The 18,811-nt window shown below is 45.4% G+C and overlaps 1 protein-coding gene across 9 annotated transcripts in view; it reads left to right on the forward strand.

Annotated features, from left to right (window-relative positions):
* Smarca2 (SWI/SNF related, matrix associated, actin dependent regulator of chromatin, subfamily a, member 2) overlaps positions 1–18,811 on the forward strand; it is a 171,474-nt gene that overhangs the window by 61,745 nt on the left and 90,918 nt on the right. For all 9 annotated transcript variants that reach the window (XR_005091453.1, XM_037205442.1, XM_037205454.1 and 6 more), the window contains 9 exons: positions 525–655; positions 881–938; positions 2,894–2,994; positions 4,267–4,414; positions 8,106–8,269; positions 9,781–9,847; positions 10,510–10,620; positions 13,987–14,229; positions 15,867–15,980. Coding sequence is in view for 8 of the 9 variants with exons in the window: in XM_037205442.1 (XP_037061337.1) it covers positions 525–655; positions 881–938; positions 2,894–2,994; positions 4,267–4,414; positions 8,106–8,269; positions 9,781–9,847; positions 10,510–10,620; positions 13,987–14,229; positions 15,867–15,980 (1,137 nt within the window). In the remaining variant the exon portion in view is untranslated. The remainder of the gene's footprint in view (positions 1–524; positions 656–880; positions 939–2,893; positions 2,995–4,266; positions 4,415–8,105; positions 8,270–9,780; positions 9,848–10,509; positions 10,621–13,986; positions 14,230–15,866; positions 15,981–18,811) is intronic.

The following is an 18,811-nucleotide window of genomic DNA, read 5'->3' on the forward strand; positions in this document are numbered from 1 at the left end:
TTCTGTCACTATGCCTGCACCCCAGCTTCCTTGAACTTCTGTGTCTTCTAACTCAGAGGCTCGGCAAGTACATCCAGTTAGAAAAGGCAAGGAATCGTACCTGTATGTTAGGAGCCAGGGAGGCCAATGTGTTCAGGGTTTTTTGTTGTTGTTGTTGTTGTTGTTGTTGTTGAGGATCAAATTCAAATTCAAAGCTCTTTACTATTGAGCCACAACCAAAGCCCCAGATCTTTTTGAAACAGGGTCTTGGTGTGTAAGCTAGGCTGGCCGGTAACTTGTGACCCTTCTATCTCAGTTTCCAGGGTGCTATTAGAACAGGCATGTGCCGTCGTGGCTACTTCTTCAGGGTCTTTAGTGGGTGGTGATCTCTCCCTACCAACCAAGACACGTTCAGTGCTGAAATGATGAAACACAAAAAGACATTTCAGATACTGGACAACCAAAAGCCTGAGAACTATCCAGCACCGAACTGAGAGGGCCTCCTAACGTCCCAGGCTGACTTGATTTCTTCCTGCTCTCTCTAGCCGATAGATGAAAGCAGCCAGATGAGTGACCTGCCTGTCAAAGTGACACACACAGAAACTGGCAAGGTCCTCTTTGGACCAGAAGCACCCAAAGCAAGTCAGCTGGATGCCTGGCTGGAGATGAATCCTGGGTATGATGTAGAAACAGTTACTGGTATTCTTGGGGCTTCTTTGATGAAGGGTGGGTGTGACGTCCTTTATAAAATTCCCCAACCAAACCTGTGCAGCCTTTGCTGAGTGATGGGGAGGTTTTGTATCTGGATGAGTCATCTGTTACGTAGGATGTTGCTGTTAAGTCACGTATGCCTGTTTATACCTCAGAGATCAGCCCCCTCCTCTTCTCTGCTTGTCTCTAGCTATGAAGTTGCACCCAGATCCGATAGTGAAGAGAGTGACTCTGACTACGAGGAAGAGGTACGTGGACAGCTTTCTCTCTCTCTTTGCGGTTCGCCGGCTCGAAAGTTAATGGAAGAAGAAGTGTTGCCTTGTGAATGTGGGCTCAGCCCCCAAAGCCCCCTGCTGCTGCCTCCTGGGTTTGTTTTCAGTTGATGACTGGGCCGAAGCATCTGGATAGACTCTGATGGTGTGTGCTAGTGACTGCGGTCATCTCTTGAGGGTCCCTGGCTGGTGAGACGTCTTGACAAATGCTAAATTCATTTGGAACCGAGGAGAAAAGCTACCAGTGGACTAGAGGTGGTGCAGAGGTCTTTGGGGGAGAATTTTGAAGATGGGTTGCTTTGGGAAAGGCAGCTCCCCACCCCTAAATGGTCTGAGTGAGAGCTAACTGCCAGAGAGCTTCTGAAGTCTCTTAAGCCTTAGAGTTCATTAGAAGTTATGGGTCTGGGGCCTGAAATAGAAAAGGCAATGTGGGTAAGCCTAGAGACTTGAATGTTCATCTGGACTTCTCTTTAACCATGACTCTTAATTTTGAATCCTTGGATATGATGGTTACTCAAAAGGAAATGTGTTTTTCTGTTTCTTGGAAGGAATACTTAACATGTTTAGAATAAGGTGAGAATCTTGGATACTTTCACTAGGGATTAAAAAATAGTAAGGGTATTTGTTAGGTTAATTATGAAATGATTGATTAGTACAAATCAAAAGATTAAGTCATTTTATATCCTTTGCTTGAGTCTGGCTAGTACAGTCATTAAGTCTGGTTTAGACCAGCATACAGGCCTCCAGTGCAGCATGCCACAGATGGATGCCAAGCAGCTGCTGACACAGCCTTGCCTAAATAACTGATGAGGATTTTAAGACAACGGTCATTTTCCTTCTGTATTTTGGATCTTTGCTTTCTAAATTAATATACCATGAACATTTACTGCTTTTTAGAAAACAATAAAAATTTCATTTAGAAAAACATAACCATTAAAAAGCAAATACTTTTGTGGCATGGTAATATCTCCCAGCTACTCTCTCCTTCTCTCTCACTCACTCACTCTTTCTTGCTTGAGTGAACGAGTCCATAAATGATCTGTTAGATTTTTTTTTTTTTTCCTGAGGAAGAGCCTGGGAGTATAAAGATAAGATACAGTGGGCGGTTTAGGTAGCCCTTGCCACCCAGATGTTGACAGCTGCAGACACCTCCTGACAGCTGGGAAGAGATGCACTCTGACCAAGTGACAGGAGCCCCAGGCCACTAGCCAGTGAGTGACTTGTAGCACCTCATTTCTAGGAGGCACTTCTGAGTGATCTGATGTCATTGGCTTGATGTCACCATTGATACTTGTCATGTGTGTCCATATTTCAGTCAGTTGTTAGGAAACACATGTTCACCTTTAGACTGGTTTTTAATGTCAGGTTAGTAGTGGACATAATGAATATTTAGTGATACTTTCAAGAGGTAGGGAGGTGATCACATCCGTTGCTAAAGTAATGATGCTTTTTTCTAAACACTCAGCAAAGTGTGTGGCATGAGGCAGCCCCAGAAAGCAGCATACTCAGCAATTCAGGTTCTCTGTAGTCATGGGGACAGAGTCCAATGCCACCACCAGAAAGGGCATTCTCGGGAGGATGTTAAATCTCGAATATATGCCTTTGGAGAGAGGAATATAGAATTCTAGAACAGCAGATATGGTCTCTGTATCTGCTTCGATTGACCAAATAATTATGTGTGTTTCTGGCATGATTTTTACACTTATTCTCGGGTCTTGGGGACCTCTGGAGCATCCCGTTTTCTCTCTCATTCAGTGGTGAAATGGTGAATCACTTGGTTTGAGAGGAAGCTAAATTTACTTCCTCCATTAATTGGATTTACTTGCTTCATTTGTGAAGTAAAATGCTATTTAATCTCTTTTTAAAAAGTGCTAGTCATAGAGCTGGCTTGTCAAAATACGGGCCTTGCTGTATCTCTGTTCTTCCTCCAGGATGAAGAGGAGGAGTCCAGCAGGCAGGAAACGGAAGAGAAGATACTGCTGGATCCAAACAGCGAAGAAGTTTCCGAAAAGGATGCCAAGCAGATCATTGAGTACGTGGCCCTCAGAGTTTTCGTTACAAATACAGTCTTTGAGGTCCATGTGGCGTGAGTTTTCTGTTTGCGAATCCTGTTTAAAGACAGGAACAGACTTCATACTCACACTCCAGCTAGAGTGTCCCCTCAGCTCCTCACAGGTCACTTGTGAGCTCTGGACCCCTCTGGTCTAGGGCTTTGTGTGGCTCATCTCATTCCTTCCGTCCCTCCCTCCCTGCCCCCTCTTTTCCTCCTTCCCTCCCTCCTTCCTTCTAGCATCCTGTCTCCTGCTCGGGCTCTTTTCTGGACTTTATGCCTGTCATTTGTACTTCTATCCCAGATTGGACTAATCAAACTTACACTCCTCCGCTCCCAGGGGGAAGGATGCTTGCCTTCCCTGCCTCCTTCAAAGCCATCAACAGACCCAGAAACCCAAGTGTGAATACCATTCTTGTGTCATCCCGGCTGTCATAGCTTCGTCAGCTGCCCACTCCGTCAAGCTGCAAACTTAGCTTCCCCTGTCTGGGTGCCGGGCACCATATCTCACCCCCTTCCAGCCCATCCTCCGACAGTGGTTCACACACCTCGTTGCTTGTGCGACCGTTGTTATAGGAACGTTGTTGTTCTGAAATAGCAGACTACAGTGGACATTCGAATGATGAGACTTTCCGAAAAAGAAGAAACGGATGTTCTCATCTGTTTTTCCCTTCCCGGATTGTGTGCCCTACTTCAGGAGCTGTTTTCCGGTGCACCCCCGATTTTTTCAGGGAGGCTTTTAAGAATGTGCAGTGGCTCTTCCATGTGCATCGGGTGAAAGACCGATGCACGAGGCACAGGGGAAGGAAGAACCCCTTTATCCTCTCCCTCCCCCTAAGGTCCTCTTCAGGCCTCTCCTGCTTGTCTGCCACGCTTCCCTAGTGTCCTATGGATGGACTTTATCTTCGCATCCAGGGGACACCCAGGACAGCTTTATTGGCCGAGTGCTGATCTCCAGTTGTGCAGGTCAGGCCCCTCTTGGTCTCTGAAGGTTAGGGCACCTTTTGTGACCTTCAAAGTAACCTCTGTGAAGCTCACGGTCTTCCCATGTATGTATAATGTGGAGCTGATATGATGATGATGAGGAGGAGGAGGATGACCCCCGCTCAGTTTTTGTGAACTCTACAAAGAATGTTTTTAACGGCAGAGCACAGTTAATATCCACAGCAGCCATGTTAGCCTCTCAAGTCCTTTCTGATGCCACGACACACAGACTCAAGCCACCCCATGGACTTTCTGCTTTGTCTTCTTCAGGACTGCGAAACAGGATGTGGACGACGAATACAGCATGCAGTACAGCGCCAGGGGGTCACAGTCCTACTACACGGTGGCTCACGCCATCTCTGAGAGGGTAGAGAAGCAGTCTGCCCTCCTCATTAACGGCACCCTGAAGCATTACCAGGTATGTTTGCGGGCCCCATAGCAAGCCTCGGTCCTGCGTACGTGTCACCCCCAAGTGTGTACACCCCACTTTCGGAGCCTTCGCCAACTCAAGAGGAGGTTCTAAAGACAGGAAGCCGTTCCGGGTTGAGTACCTTACAATATGGACGGTCTTCCCGGTGCTGCATAGGGCTTCTTTCAGAGCATTGTGCTCAGCACTGCAGCCTTACGCTGGAGTAGTTTTGGTCATCCTGGAATGAATCTCGTAGGAAATGCTGGCCTAACAGTTGGACCAGTTTCACTGTGGTCCAGTTTGGCTCCATTAGTCAGGGACCTGAAGTAAATGAGTTATTGCTTCAGCTTTAGTTGCAGCGGTACTGGGATGGTAGCGGTTCAGCGTGCAATCTCCGGCATGTCTACCCTTCCCTGAAGGTGTGACTGAGTTGTTGGCACCCGTGCTTTGGTTAGGAACTCGGCTGTAAATGTGGCGGGTGCCTCCTTGGACCTGTGTAATTTGAGGGCGTCTCTTGTCTTCTGGCTCAGGCTCTTCTACCAGGTTACCTGGAGTGTGTTCCTTGGAGCGTTTGTTCCATGAATTTGTTCCCTCAAAAATGAAAAACTAAAATAAAATAGTAAGGCCTTGTGGTCAGATAAACGTAGGCGATCCTGTTTACTAGAACTAAACTACTGTAATTTAGTAGTCCAAATGTGGATGTTGGTGAGAGTTAGTGGAAGTTCTTTTTTTTTTTTCTGGTTTTTCGAGACAGGGTTTCTCTGTGTAGCTTTGGAGCCTGTCCTGGAACTCACTCTGTAGCCCAGGCTGGCCTCGAACTCACAGAGAGCCGCCTGGCTCTGCCTCCCGAGTGCTGGGATTAAAGGCCGGTGCCACTACCGCCCGGCTTACTTTCTAATGATAGGATAACTGTGGACCGTCCCAGGCCAGCTGAGTAATCACCTTGGCAGCAACTCCTCTCTGTCCATCCATTGTGCCTATCCGCTTATTGAGGACTGGGGAAGTGAATGTACTCTATCATGCACATCAGCATCCTGCAGGGAAGTCACTTTTTAAACACAGTTGGATTCCACAGTTCTCAAACATCTTTCTCTACTACTGCCAGGGTCACTTTTTTATGATTGCTTACTAATATCCTATAAAAAAAAAATAGTGTCGTTTAGAATACATTTACAGAAGTGTATGCTTATGAGCAATCATCTCAAACTTCTGGGGTCAGCCATTTCCTCCTACCATTGCGTGGACCCCGTCTGTACTGACGGCAACACCGGAAGATTGGCAAACAATGCCTGGGTAGCATTTCTAAAAACATTTTGATCTCATGAATTGTCTTGGGAAAGTCTTAGGATTTCTCTGGAGCTCCTGGAACATACTCTGAAGATCTCTGCCCTGTAAGGCCACACCACTTTATGAGGTCCGAGTATTTTTTTTTTTTAAATCTCATTTGACCTACTTAGTATCTTGTCAGTGTGTTCTTGGCTATATTTGATATGGGAGATCCATTTCTGAATTATTTATAAAAAAAAAAACTTTCACTACTTTATGTATTTGCATGTGTGTGTGTGTGTGTGTGTGTGTGTGTGTGTGTGTGTACACGCGTGCACATGCGCACGCGCCTGTCTGTCACACCCTGCTCAGGGAGGTCAGAGGGCAACCTGCAGAAGTTGCTTCTCTTCTTTTACCATGTGGGTTCCCGGAACTGAATTCCGTCCTGGCAGGAAGCACCCAGATGGTCCTCATAAATAAATTTAAATGCCACACTGGTTTCCTCTTGCCATTCTGCACCTTTGTAAGCACTCTTCATGGCTCCCTTTTCAAATCTAGCTCCTCCTACTTCCAAATGTGAATTCCTGTGCACACCCCACTCCTCACTGGGCTCTGTCTACTCCTCAGGATGAGGTGTACCCTTTCCTCCAGGGCTTCTGACAGGAAATCTCCTCTTCCTGAGGTCTGACCATCCCTGTCTGCTTTAGGATTTCCCTTTCTCACAAACAAGTTCATAGGTGCTCGCAGGTACGCTTTCCTGTGGCTCCTTGACAAGTTCCTGCTGCCTCCTAGAGAATCACACCTGATTCCAGTCTCCATCCCATATTCCACAGCCCCAGGAAAGCACATCTTTCTACCTGTTCTGTGAGATTCTAAGCTCTTCCCCTGCCTCTGGTTTTGCTTTTATTTTATTGGGGATATCTCTCTCTCTCTCTCTCTCTCTCTCTCTCTCTCTCTCTCTCTCTCTCTCTCTCTCGTAACTTGGCTGTTAGATTTAGCCTACAGCATCATGGGTTACATTATGGCATCTTTGTACACACATTGCTTTTCTGTTTTGTTTTTAAGCCAGGTTCTTGTATAGCCCGGGTTGGACAGAGCTTACTGCAGAGTCAAGGATAACCTTGCGAACTCCTGATTCTCCTGCCTCAGCTCCCAAGAGTTGGGCTTGGGCCTTGCCATTCTCTTCCCCCGCTTGGCCCTTGTGACCCCTTCCTCTTCCTGTTTCCCCATCCCCTCTCAGGGCTTTTCTGTTTCTCTCCTCTCCCTGTGATGCTGTTCTACACAAACTTTGAAGATGATTTAGGTCTTGTACAAGGCTCCCATTTGGTTAGGAAAGTCTTTGGATGGTCACAGTGGATGGCGACAGGAAAACTGTCTCCCGTTTATACACATCCGTCACGCTGGGCTACTTCTTGGCACGTGAGAGTGTTCACTGCTTCCTCCCAGACATGAGCTTCTGAAGGGAGTGTGAGTCCACCTTGGTGTCCATCTGCTATAGTTCCTTGTGTGATCCTGTATGAGGGAGAGTTGTTGAATGACTATTTTAAGTACAAGATCACAATATTTTCTCAGCATAACATAAATTAGCAAGTTAACTTGACTATAACATGTATATATGTGTGTGTGTAACATATATATGTATGTTACGTATAATTGATGCTATCATTTAAACCCAACATTGCATCATGATAGTGCAATAAGTCTGTGTTCTCACCTCACTTTTCTTTTGTGTTTAAATGAGAATCTAAGGCTGAGACTTGGGTGCCTGCTTCCATGCTTTGAAAATATGCTGTACATCTTCCAGGCAGCTGGCTTCCAGGGAGCTGCCTTCATAAAGTGCCCACAGTGCAGAGTTTCTGTGTGCTGCCTGGGGCCTTTCTTTGCCAGGAAGAGAAATGTCCTTCTGGAGCCCAGCCGAGTGGCCTTGGCTCCCTGGTCACAGGCTTCCTCGCTGCAGGGATGGCACCCTGGGGCAGGCTGTTCTTGATCCAGAAAGCAGTTTCTGATGATCAGTGGTCTATGCGCAGCCAGCTCAGCCTTCTGGTTTGTCTTTAATCCTCGAGTTGGCTTTTTGTTCTTGGAGTGGTTGGAATAGAGTTTGGTTTGGGTTTTCTTCATTTATAATAATTCTAGAATGTCATCTACTGTGAAATGCTAAGTACGGCTGAGCAGTAAAGCTGCTTCAAATCCCACCAGCGCGCTCTAGCCCATCGTTTCCAAATCTGATTAACACCGAGCACCTGCCAAGCAGCAGGGGCGATTACAGGCTCATCTTTTAAATTCCTTCGGCGTTGGTGCCTCCCCTGCCTTGCTACTGTGGGAAACTCCGCACACGGCACCAAGAAGTTAAGAAGTCACAGCCTCGCTTGAGTTGCATTAGTATTAATTACCTGTGCAGATCTTGGGTAATTGAAACACTTACTCTTGGTTTCAGCTCCAGGGCCTGGAATGGATGGTGTCGCTGTATAATAACAATCTGAATGGAATCTTGGCTGATGAAATGGGGCTAGGCAAGACCATCCAGACCATTGCACTCATCACCTACCTGATGGAGCACAAAAGACTCAATGGTCCCTATCTCATCATTGTTCCCCTCTCGTAAGTCCGGCCATTTATTCCATCGCTCTGCATGTTGGAGATTGGCCTATCAGCGGCTTGCCCTTGTTTCTCACCTCAGACAGATTAGGGGCATGGAGCTGGAATGCCAGGAACACATAACCTGAATGTGGGTTTTCATTTTCCACCCCAGCCCTCCTCCCCACCCCCGCTGCAGCCTTTTGACTGGCTCGGGAAGTAGGTAGTGATTCTTATTGGCCGTTAACATTTTACATCCTGGAGAGCAGTCTCAACCCTCCTCGTGTTGAGACCCTTTAACACAGTTCCTCCTGTTGCGGTGACCCCCAACCATAAAATTATTTCATTGCTACTTCATACCTGTAATTTTGCTACTGTTAGGAATCGTAGTATAAATATCTGATAGGCTGGATATCTGATATGTGACCCCCACCCTCCCCAAGGGGTCATGACCCTCAGGTTGGGAACCAGTGCTGTAGAGTGAGTCCAAGTAAGTAGCTTACTGAAGGGAAAGGTGAGGGCGTTTTTAATTTTTTTTTTCTAGAACAGTTTTCCATGTTATATTTACACTTACGTGCACACATGTGCACACCTCCAAAGGATAGTAGATTTGTACGCCTTCCTTATTGTATCTTTGAAGGCAGCGTAGAAATCAAAGTCATTGCTAGGACCTCTGCATCAGAGGAAACTTTGCGTGCACACTTTGTGTCTCAGTGGCTTGCTGCTCTGGAAGGGCCACTCTTGGCCCTTCCTGACACAGCCCCGGTTCCTCGCCCACGGGTGGCTCCCGCTGGTCTTTAACCACCGCTCTCTGAGTAAAGAAATACCTGTTGACAGCCACCCTCCCTGGGAGGGCAGTGCTCTGTGTGTGCACTTCATGGGGATACTTCAGTCCCTGAGATCTTGTCATGGGTTGCAGTTCTGAGACGCACTCAGACCTGCAGGAAGAACAAGGCTTTTCGTTTCTGTATTTCCTTCCATTCATTCTGAACAAGGCTGTGAATTATCTGCCTCCGTAATACTTACATGCCCTTTGCATTCAGTCTATATTTGCATGGTCTGACATTGACATTTTGGTTACACTTTGGGTTTTTTTTTTTTTAAAGCAGTATTTCGCATCTGCTTCTTTTTGATAGACCTATTTACTGTTTTCGTGTGGTTTTGTAATTTTTCTTCCCTGATTCGAGTTTTCTCAGAGCTTACATGGCTAGTTGTAAAGATGGCCCCCCAAAATCATCTTGTGACTGTTGGTTTTCAGAATCATGGGAAGGCGGTCATGTTTTGTACACATGGTTCTACATTTTGACTTGTTTCTTAGGAGATTTTTTTTTTAATGAAGTGTAAAATGGCCATGCTTTGTGGCAGCTTCTTTCTAACTTACCTCTTATCTCCATACCTTTCACATAAATATGTATTAGGTATTATATAGTCTCTAGCCCCTTTTAAGGCAAGGACTAAAAATGAGTAACATTTTTCTATGAACTGAATTTATATAAATGTGTTTGTGTGTATTTACTGTGTGTTTTTTTTTGTAGGACTCTGTCTAACTGGACATATGAATTTGACAAATGGGCTCCTTCTGTGGTGAAAATTTCTTACAAGGTTTGGAGCTTTGTATTTATATATAAATGTGGAAAAGCAAAAAATTGGGCCCCATTTTCTTCATTCCATATGCACATCTGTGAACTGTATTTGGTTGTAAAGTTTTGTCATGTACATCATGTACTAAACAGTGAGAGTTAATCATCCCAAGAAGATTACTGTAATAAACCATAATTACTTTCAGATAGTGAAATGCAGAAGAAAATTGTTAATTATCATATTGCGAGGTTTCTGATGAGAGTAATACAAATGACAAATATCGCACTTTCTGAGTGCTGCTGACTGGCTCACTGTGAGCTGCCGCTGTGCCGAAGGTTCCTGCGAAGTCAGGCAATTACCGGGGCGCTGGGGCTGCCTGCTGCAGGCTCCCGCAGAAAGGGAGCTTTTCAGCCGAGCAGCGGGTTCCCTCCTCCTGCAAGCTCGCTGCAATTTCCTCCTCTCTTTTCCTTCCGCGGTCTTAAGTGGGAAACCTTCCCGTAAGGATCTGGAAAGGGTCAAGATCTGTGTGGTTCAGCTACCGCTTTCTTCCCGGATAATAGATCCGTATATGGTAATACATTTATGTGCCCATCACCTGTCTAGGTTCCATTAAGCTCGGCACAGTGAGAAATAGCACCTACGCGCTTCCAGTGGGTAATCGATGTCTTTTTCTTTCCATTCAGGGTACCCCTGCCATGCGACGCTCCCTTGTCCCCCAGCTACGGAGTGGCAAATTCAACGTCCTCCTGACTACTTATGAGTACATTATAAAAGACAAGCACATTCTTGCAAAGGTATGATTTAAAAAAAAATTCTTTTATCTCTAATTGCGGATCATCTTACTGGAGTGTAAAGTATCCCTCAAATTATACTCAATAGTATAATTTGATCATTAGATGGCTGGTTTCTTTCTCTTCATTTTTTTTTGGTCATGGGATTTAATACTTTTTGTATGATGGTGTGTGTGAGTGAGTGAGAGAGAGAGAGAGAGAGAGAGAGAGAGAGAGAGAGAGAGAGAGAGAGATTGATTGATCCTAGGCTTCTCCCTGCCCATTTGTAGGGAGTTCCCATCCTTCTTTTTTTTTTAAATTTCCTTCATTTTTATTTTATGTGTATGGGTGTTTTAACTGTAACATACATGTGTGCAGTGCCTATGGAGGCCAGAAGGGGGCATCAGATCCCCGGGGACTGGCATTACAGATTGGTGTAAGCCTCTGTATGAGTGCTGGGAATAGAACCTGGGTCCCCTGGAAAAGCGGCAGTCTTTCCAAACCAATTCCACATCTATGGAGAGAATTCACCTGGGTTCCTTCTGCAATTTTTCTCTCCCGCAGCCCTGAATGTGCTTGGTAAGAAATAATTGTTTTTGTTGCCCTGGGTTATTGTCAACACCCCTCCATTCCTCTTGTGCCTCCCTCTCCGAAGGCAAGCAGGCACCCTCCAGATGGTGTCCTCCATCTGAGCATTTATCCAAGCTGAAGCGCCTGTGCTTTATCTGCATTCAGTTTTTTTTTTCCTGGTAAAATAATGGACAATTATTGTTTAAATTACTCAGGGCTATTCCTGGAGCTATTTATTTGGCGCTGAGAAAGAGTTGTCTCTGTGACCTACCTGGCTTATCATTTGTATGTCTGAAGTTGTCCTTTAGCCACAAATGGGAAGGTTTTCTTCTCATTTATATCACGTTGTCTCCTAACATGATCATGCAGAAGGATGAAAGCACCAGCTTTCCAGGAACAAATCATCAAAACTTAATCCCCCCTCCCCCGTGGTAATTTCTTTTACCCCGTGATGTTTGGAAACGTCTAATCTGAAACTAAGTTATGGTCAGAACTGAACAGAATCCCTGTTTCTGGGGTTGGTTCCATCTCTGCATTGAACCTTTGCTCTGGAAGCTGTGAGTTCTCTTCATGGTATCACAGGAAACCACATAAAGGCAGCTCCTGCCCCGGGGAGGTGTAATAATTGAGATGACACTGACGGCGGGTACCACCTTCCAGTTGCTCCTGCGCCGAGATGAATTTGGCAGTGTCAAAAATGACGTGTCTCCAGTATAACTGTAGGAATGCCCTTGAGATCCCTCAAAAAAAAAAAATCATCTTGTGCCTTGTGCATATGTATTTCAAAAGTCATCGGAGATGCCTGATAACGAGATGCAGTGCTTTTATTTGTTACTGGAAAAATGGCACTCTTGAAAGGGGTAGTAATTTTTCCAAGCAGAAGACCTAATTAGTAGTTACTTGGTGGCAGAATCAAAGGTCTCTGGTTCCTTGCTGCTTCATAAGCTCAATTGAGAAAGAAAGTCGATTTAGAATATCTACTTAGATGCATGTTTATCTGTGGACCTCTGTTCCCTGCTGTCGGCACGTTGGCTACAGAACTTTGGTCGTTCTTACACACTTGGCGGTGGAGAGAAACGGGGCAGGGAATGCTGGTCACCTCTTTTATCTAGGTAGCCCAGCTTGGCCAATGGTTTTCTTTCTTTTCCCTGACTTCACCGGTCTCTCTAACGAGGAGGTGAGAATTACGCCATACTTGCTTGTCTGCTTCTGCTGACACTTGCCCCAGACCCAGAAACATCCAAGCAGCAGACTTGTGGTTTGTTTGTTTGTTTGTTTGTTTTTAACCAATGCCACCTTTGTGTAGGCCAGCCGTTCTCAATCTGTGGTTTCCAACTCCTTTTGAGAGGGGGTAGAATGACCCTTTCACAGGGGTTGCCTAGGACCATCCGAAATATCAGATATTTACATTATGAGTTAGCACCAAAAATAATCTTATGGCTGGGAGGCAACATGAGGAACTGTATTAAAGGCTCTTAGTATTAGGAGGGTTGAGAACCACTGGTGTAGGCAAAGCCTAGGCTAAGAGGTGCGACTCTCCTAGTTCTCCCTTGAGCAGTAAACTTGAAGAGGCTAAAAGGTAGATTGTGGGAGAGGAAAGGACCGTCAGCCTTTGGCCCTCTTCTGCCATGTTCAGTTACCTTTTTAAGTGTTAGTCCTGTGGAGGAGTTTGCTGTGTTTCATTCTGCAGTTTGGCCCGGGTGGATGGTGGTATTTTTGCATTGCATTTGTGCCAACGAGCCTGTGATCAACTTGAGTAGAACAGGGTTCCTCAGCCTGGCAGGTGAAGAACATGCATGAACTGAGGGGGCCTGTTAGTTTGATCTTTTTTTTTTTTTTTTTTAAGGGACTGAATGTTTATAGAGTTGTGTAGCTAGAGTTTTCGTGCCTTGCCCACAGTCAGGACAAATCTTTGTCACCCGCTAGTCCCACAGCTGCTCAGACGCAACCAAGTAAACACAGAGACTTATATTGCTTACAAACTGTATGGCCGTGGCAGGCTTCTTGCTAACTGTCCTTATATCTTAAATTAATCCATTTCCATAAATCTATACCTTGCCACGTGGCTGGTGGCTTACCGGCGTCTTCACATGCTGCTGGTCATGGCGGCAGCTGTCAGTGTCTCCCTGCCTCAGCCTTCCGCTTCCCAGAATTCTCCTCTCTCCTTGTCCCACCTACTTCCTGCCTGGCCACTGGCCAATCAGTGTTTTATTTATTGACCAATCAGAGCAACAGATTTGACATACAGACCATCCCACAGCAGAGTTGTGTGTGTAATATTCCAACTTTCCAATGCTAGCAACCCAACACTGAGCCATTCCCTAGAGGTAACAGACGGCTGGTCTAGTAGGAAAGAAGGCAGGAAGGCAAGAGGGCCTAGGAGATAGCATCCCTGTGTCTTCCAGAAGCCAGTCATTAGTGCCTGCTTCGGGAGGCTGTAAGTGTTCGGTTCCTGCTGTGAGCAGAGGTAGCATGATCACAGAAGTCTGGGAGGTCAGTCATGACGCGGTAACAAGAGCGTCGTTGGGTGGAGGGAGGCCAGACCTCGTCTGAGGAGTGCCCATTGCACTCCGGGCCCATTTTCTTGTTTCTGAAAGGTGAATTTGGAATCACGTGTCCTGGGAGGACCACTGTAGTTTTAACAGTCCGCCAGGCATGGGCAACGCTCCATTGGTTGGGATTCCTTTCTCTTAGAGAGTGTCCTTCCGTATCGTGTGCCAAGTTGCATTCTTTGTTTTTCCACACACATACCCCAGCCATTTGGAAGGCACCGTGTTTCTGCTGACTAGGCACACATTGGTTCTTCCTCTCGTGCTGCAGATTCGGTGGAAATACATGATTGTGGATGAAGGCCACCGCATGAAGAACCACCACTGCAAGCTGACCCAGGTCCTCAATACACACTACGTTGCCCCCAGAAGGATCCTTTTGACGGGGACCCCGCTACAGAATAAGCTTCCTGAACTCTGGGCCCTCCTCAACTTCCTCCTCCCTACAATCTTCAAGAGTTGCAGCACATTCGAACAGTGGTTCAACGCTCCGTTTGCCATGACTGGCGAAAGGGTACTGGTCAAACTGGGGGGGGGGCGGGGGTGGAAGGAGGGAGAGAGTCTGTGTGCGTGTGTGTATGGGGGGGAGGGGGGAGAGAGGAAAGGAGTCTGTGTGTGTGTGAGAGAGAGGGGGGGGTGGAGGGAGGGAGAGAGTGTGTGTGCGTGTGTGTATGGGGGGGAGGCAAGGAGAGAGGAAAGGAGTCTGTGTGTGTGTGTGTGTGTGTGTGTGTGTGTGTGAGAGAGAGGGGGGGGGGGGGGGGAGGAGGGAGAGAATCTGTGTGCGTGCGTGTGCGTGTATGTGTGTGTGTCTGTGTGTGTGTGTATGTGTGTGTGTCTGTGTATGTCTGTGTATGTCTGTGTGTGTCTGTGTGTGTCTTTGTGTGTATTTTCCCCTATGTGATGCTGAAATGAAAGAGGGCATAAAACTTGGAACCTAAGAGCTACAGAAACCCCACAGGGTGGTTTACAATGCCTTTTGGTGAGTGAGTGGGATCCGGTCCCATTTGGGATTAGGTTTTCCCCTCTGAATCTAGGTTCATATGGGGTGTCCCAGCCTCTTTGTCTTTTGCCAACTTTTTCCTGATAAGAGTGTTCAACCACAGTATGTCACAGGGAGGGTGAGAATGGAGATGTTGGCTTGATCAGTTGAACCAGACCAACTCAACCAATTCAATACAAACGCAGAAATCTTCCCTTGTTATAAACTCCCCTGGGCCATGCTTCCGCGTAGAGTTTGAGTGTAATACGTTAATTTTCCACACATTTTTTTCAGGTTTTAGTGTAAGCTTCCACTTTGTCTGTACATAAATACTCCTTAAGTCCTGGAGTAGCTATTCTCAAATGCATTATTATCACTATTATTCCTTTAACTATCTTCTCGTTGAGCTCCTGAAAGGCAAGCTTGGGATATTGCAAAGAAAAAAAAAATGTCCCCGAAAGGGACACATACCTTTTTGATCACCAGTTCCTTGACTATAAGAATGAGAAGCCACTAAAATGCTTTAGAGAAACTTGATGTTTGAACTCTTAGCCCTTTCGTTTTCAGGTACCTTATAGGTATATTTGCTGTTCATTAACTGGCTTGTCCATGTGGAGAAAGCCGAGTCAATTAATTCTGTCCCCTAGAGGTTAACAAAGGAAGGTGAACAAAGATTTGGGCAAAGAAAGGAAAAGGAGTTAGGATGGAGGAGCCAAGGCCCGTGCAGTGTAAACACACTCACTCTCGTTCTTCCCATCTTCATAGTCAAGCACTCATCCTTTTGTCTGTTTCTACACTAGACACAGTGGAAGTCAAGGGCTTCAGCTGAAGTAGGAGCACACAGACTGTTGCTCCTTTCCCCATTCTGTGTTAGTCTTAAGTCAGTCAGCATTGTTGTCCATATTCTGTCCGTCTTTGGGGCTGTTCATACTAATGTGAAACATGGTTCCAGGGCCCTTTCCCACAGAACTAGTCTCTAAGGCAGATTCCCATTTGGAGGTCATTTTATTTCCATGGGGTAGGCAAGTGGGAAGAGAATTGGAGGTCTAGATGGTTGGCATAAACCTGGCCTTATAGCATGTGAAGTTCCAGTATGCAAGAAACACATAATGAGTGTAACAGTTTCTCTGTGTGAAACTTCCTTCAAGAATTCATCAAAGGTTGTTTTGTAGGTGGACTTGAATGAAGAAGAAACTATCTTGATCATCAGGCGTCTACACAAGGTGTTGAGACCCTTTTTACTGAGGAGACTGAAGAAAGAGGTTGAATCTCAGCTTCCAGAAAAGGTCAGTTGCAGATTCAAGTCCTGGGTTTTACTCTCCTGTGCGTGTGTTTTCAGCACTTGCCTCTGAGGTTGCATGGGGCAGATTTAATAAAATAATGAAATTCATGGAGTCTTATTACAGTTGACTTTAGTTTAAGTTACTGAGCTCGTGTAGTCTCACCTGGAGGCCCTTCAGAACTGTCCTGCTCTAAGGCACACAAGAATTGACATTTGGTACTGGTGTCATCCATCACTGAAGAGAAACTGAAGGGGTCAGGAAGCATCTGCCAGGTTTCCTGAAGGTTCGTTCATTCAGTGTTTACTATTTGTGATGTTACTAATTTGGTAAAGAGAGAGTTGCCTGAAAGGACAGACTAGGATGTAGCCTTGTGTGCTGTAACTAAGTTCCCATGGATTTAGCCTGGAACCTAGGCAAGTAGTTTTCAGATTGCTTTTTCGAAATAGTTTTTAGTTCTGTTGACTTTCTTTGGGCCTAGGCTGGTATTGGACTTGAATTTTGATTACTGTACCCCTGGTCCTATCCTGGAGCCATCTACATCTGAAGTTCCATTCTCTAAAAGGTAGCTTGCTTGGGGTTAGATACTGTCTCTCTCTCTTTTTTTTTTTTTTTTTTTCTTTTTTCTTCATGACATACTTTTAGTTGCATTTCTCTTGATGAGTAAAATCTGAGTTGTCTTGTTATTTTATGGCTGTGGAATATTTTTGCGTAACAACTATTGGACAGATTGGTGCATCCTGTCTGTTGTAAAGCAGGAGTTGGCAGATGGTTGGGCAGAATAGATCACTTTGCTATGAGAGAATTTTGTGTCTTAATCCCTTATTCATTAATAGTCACAAAAAAATTAAAAAATAAAAATCCTATACTATGCTTACCTAGTAAAAGTCTAAGTATGTATTTTACTTTGTTAGTGATTGCATCTTGGGATCAAGTGCTGTTATTATTCCCGTTGACTTCCTGTGGTCTTGACCTCTGGGGTATAGCGATGCTCTGTGTGTAGTACTGTCTGTGGTTGTCTTTCTAGGTATCCCTGTCTTTAAAGGCAACCACTTTACCTTGTCCTGGAGGCAACTTGGTGGAGTTGAAACTGTTGACTCTGCCCATCAGTGGGTGCAGGAACCCCTGCATTCTCCATTGCTTAGGATGTGAATGCTGGCAAGTCATTTCAACCAGGGTCGCCTATTGGTCTTGTCAGTGACCAGGAAACTATGTAGCATCTGCCTCACAGGACTGCTGTTTGGTCTAAGTGCTAGACACATGAGCATAAGTCTGGTACAGTTTCTGCTGTCCTGGTATTTTGTGGGGTTTTGTTTTGCGTTAAATTTGTTTGTTTTTATTTTGTTGTTTGTGTTTTTTTTTTTCCTCAAGTCTCTATTCCATTCTAGGTTTCTGTTGTTGATGGAGGCTTTACTCTCTTGTCCACTTGAAGTTTTTTTCTCACGAATCTCTTGTCTTTATTGGGGTTTCTGTCGCCCCCTTCATCCCACCTGTAAAACCCCTAGCGCATGGATGTGCCTGTTGTTGACCCAATTCGACTGATATCCATTCTCGACTTTCATTACCTTGTTAGTATTTTTTTTTTTAAATTGGGGAAAATTGGAAATTTAACTTTCATCCTTGGGAGGTGAGGAATCTTTTTCTGCTACCTCATGCTTTAACTACAGCAGACTGCATATGTCTTACATGGTCTGAGGTTTTTTTTAAAGTTAAATCCCTCTATAGTGTTTTATTCTCCAATATTTTCATGAATGAAAAGGGGTCAGGAAAGTGAGTTTTAACCCTAATTTTAGTTTACATCTAGTCGTTTCTATATAGAACTATACTCCTTCTAGTTATTCTGTGGTCTAAACAAACGTCTACCTCACTGTGTTCAGAGCCAGACTACACCACTGTTCCCTCACCTAACGTGTTCTCTCTTGCACAGCTACGCCCGTACCCTTTTGTACCCAGAGTGCGATACCCCATGCTCACTGCCTTCCCAGCCTAAGCTTAGCCTCCTGCGGTCCTTGAGCTCGTCTCTATCCCTGAAGAACGCCAGTTGACTGAAAGCAGACTGAGTCGCTGTTTGCATCTGGGTTCTTTTGGCCCGTGTAATGTGTCCAAAAGCCATCCAAGTTGTTATGCTTGCCCACTATGGGTTCGGTTTGGCTGAGGGCCATTGGGTTGTTTTGTTTTTTTAAGGTGGGTGGGTTGGGTGGGTGTGGGGTATGCACGCCCCTACATGAGTTTATATGTACCACATGTTGCAGATACTTATGGAGACCAGAAGAGTGCTCCAGATTTGCTGGAGTTGGGTTCTAGGTGTCTGTGAGCTTGGCAGTGTGGGTACTGGGAACAAGCCCCTGTCCTCTGTGAGAGCAGTAAATGTTCTAACTGCTGAGCCATCTCTCCAGGCCCTGATGATCTGAGTAGAGCTGCTCTATGCCATCTGCATTCAGGCTTTTGTTTTGTTTCACTTGAGTTAACAGCCGGGAGTGTGATTACTGGGCTGTTTGGTTAATGAATGGTTTATAAGGGTCTTATAAAACCATGTGTTCTCAGTCTTCTCTGTACTTTTCCAAACTGCTTGGTAGTTTACTGGCAAGATGTAAGCATTCCATTTCTTCCTCATGCTCCTCAGTGCTCGGTGTTGTCAGATGGGTTTCTATGTCGTTTCTGTTTGTTTTAATATTTTAGTAGTTAAGAAGTTGTATCTTAATTCCTTTTCCTTGATATTGAATAGTGTTGAGTACCTTTCCATACACACTTGGGTGACACTAAAGGCACCTAATGGGCTAATGGGACACCTAATGAGCAGGGCAATATCCTGTGACCCTACCTATGGCAAGGTCCAT

Source organism: Peromyscus leucopus, chromosome 1 (genome assembly GCF_004664715.2).
Source record: "Peromyscus leucopus breed LL Stock chromosome 1, UCI_PerLeu_2.1, whole genome shotgun sequence".
Taxonomy (NCBI): domain Eukaryota; kingdom Metazoa; phylum Chordata; class Mammalia; order Rodentia; family Cricetidae; genus Peromyscus; species Peromyscus leucopus.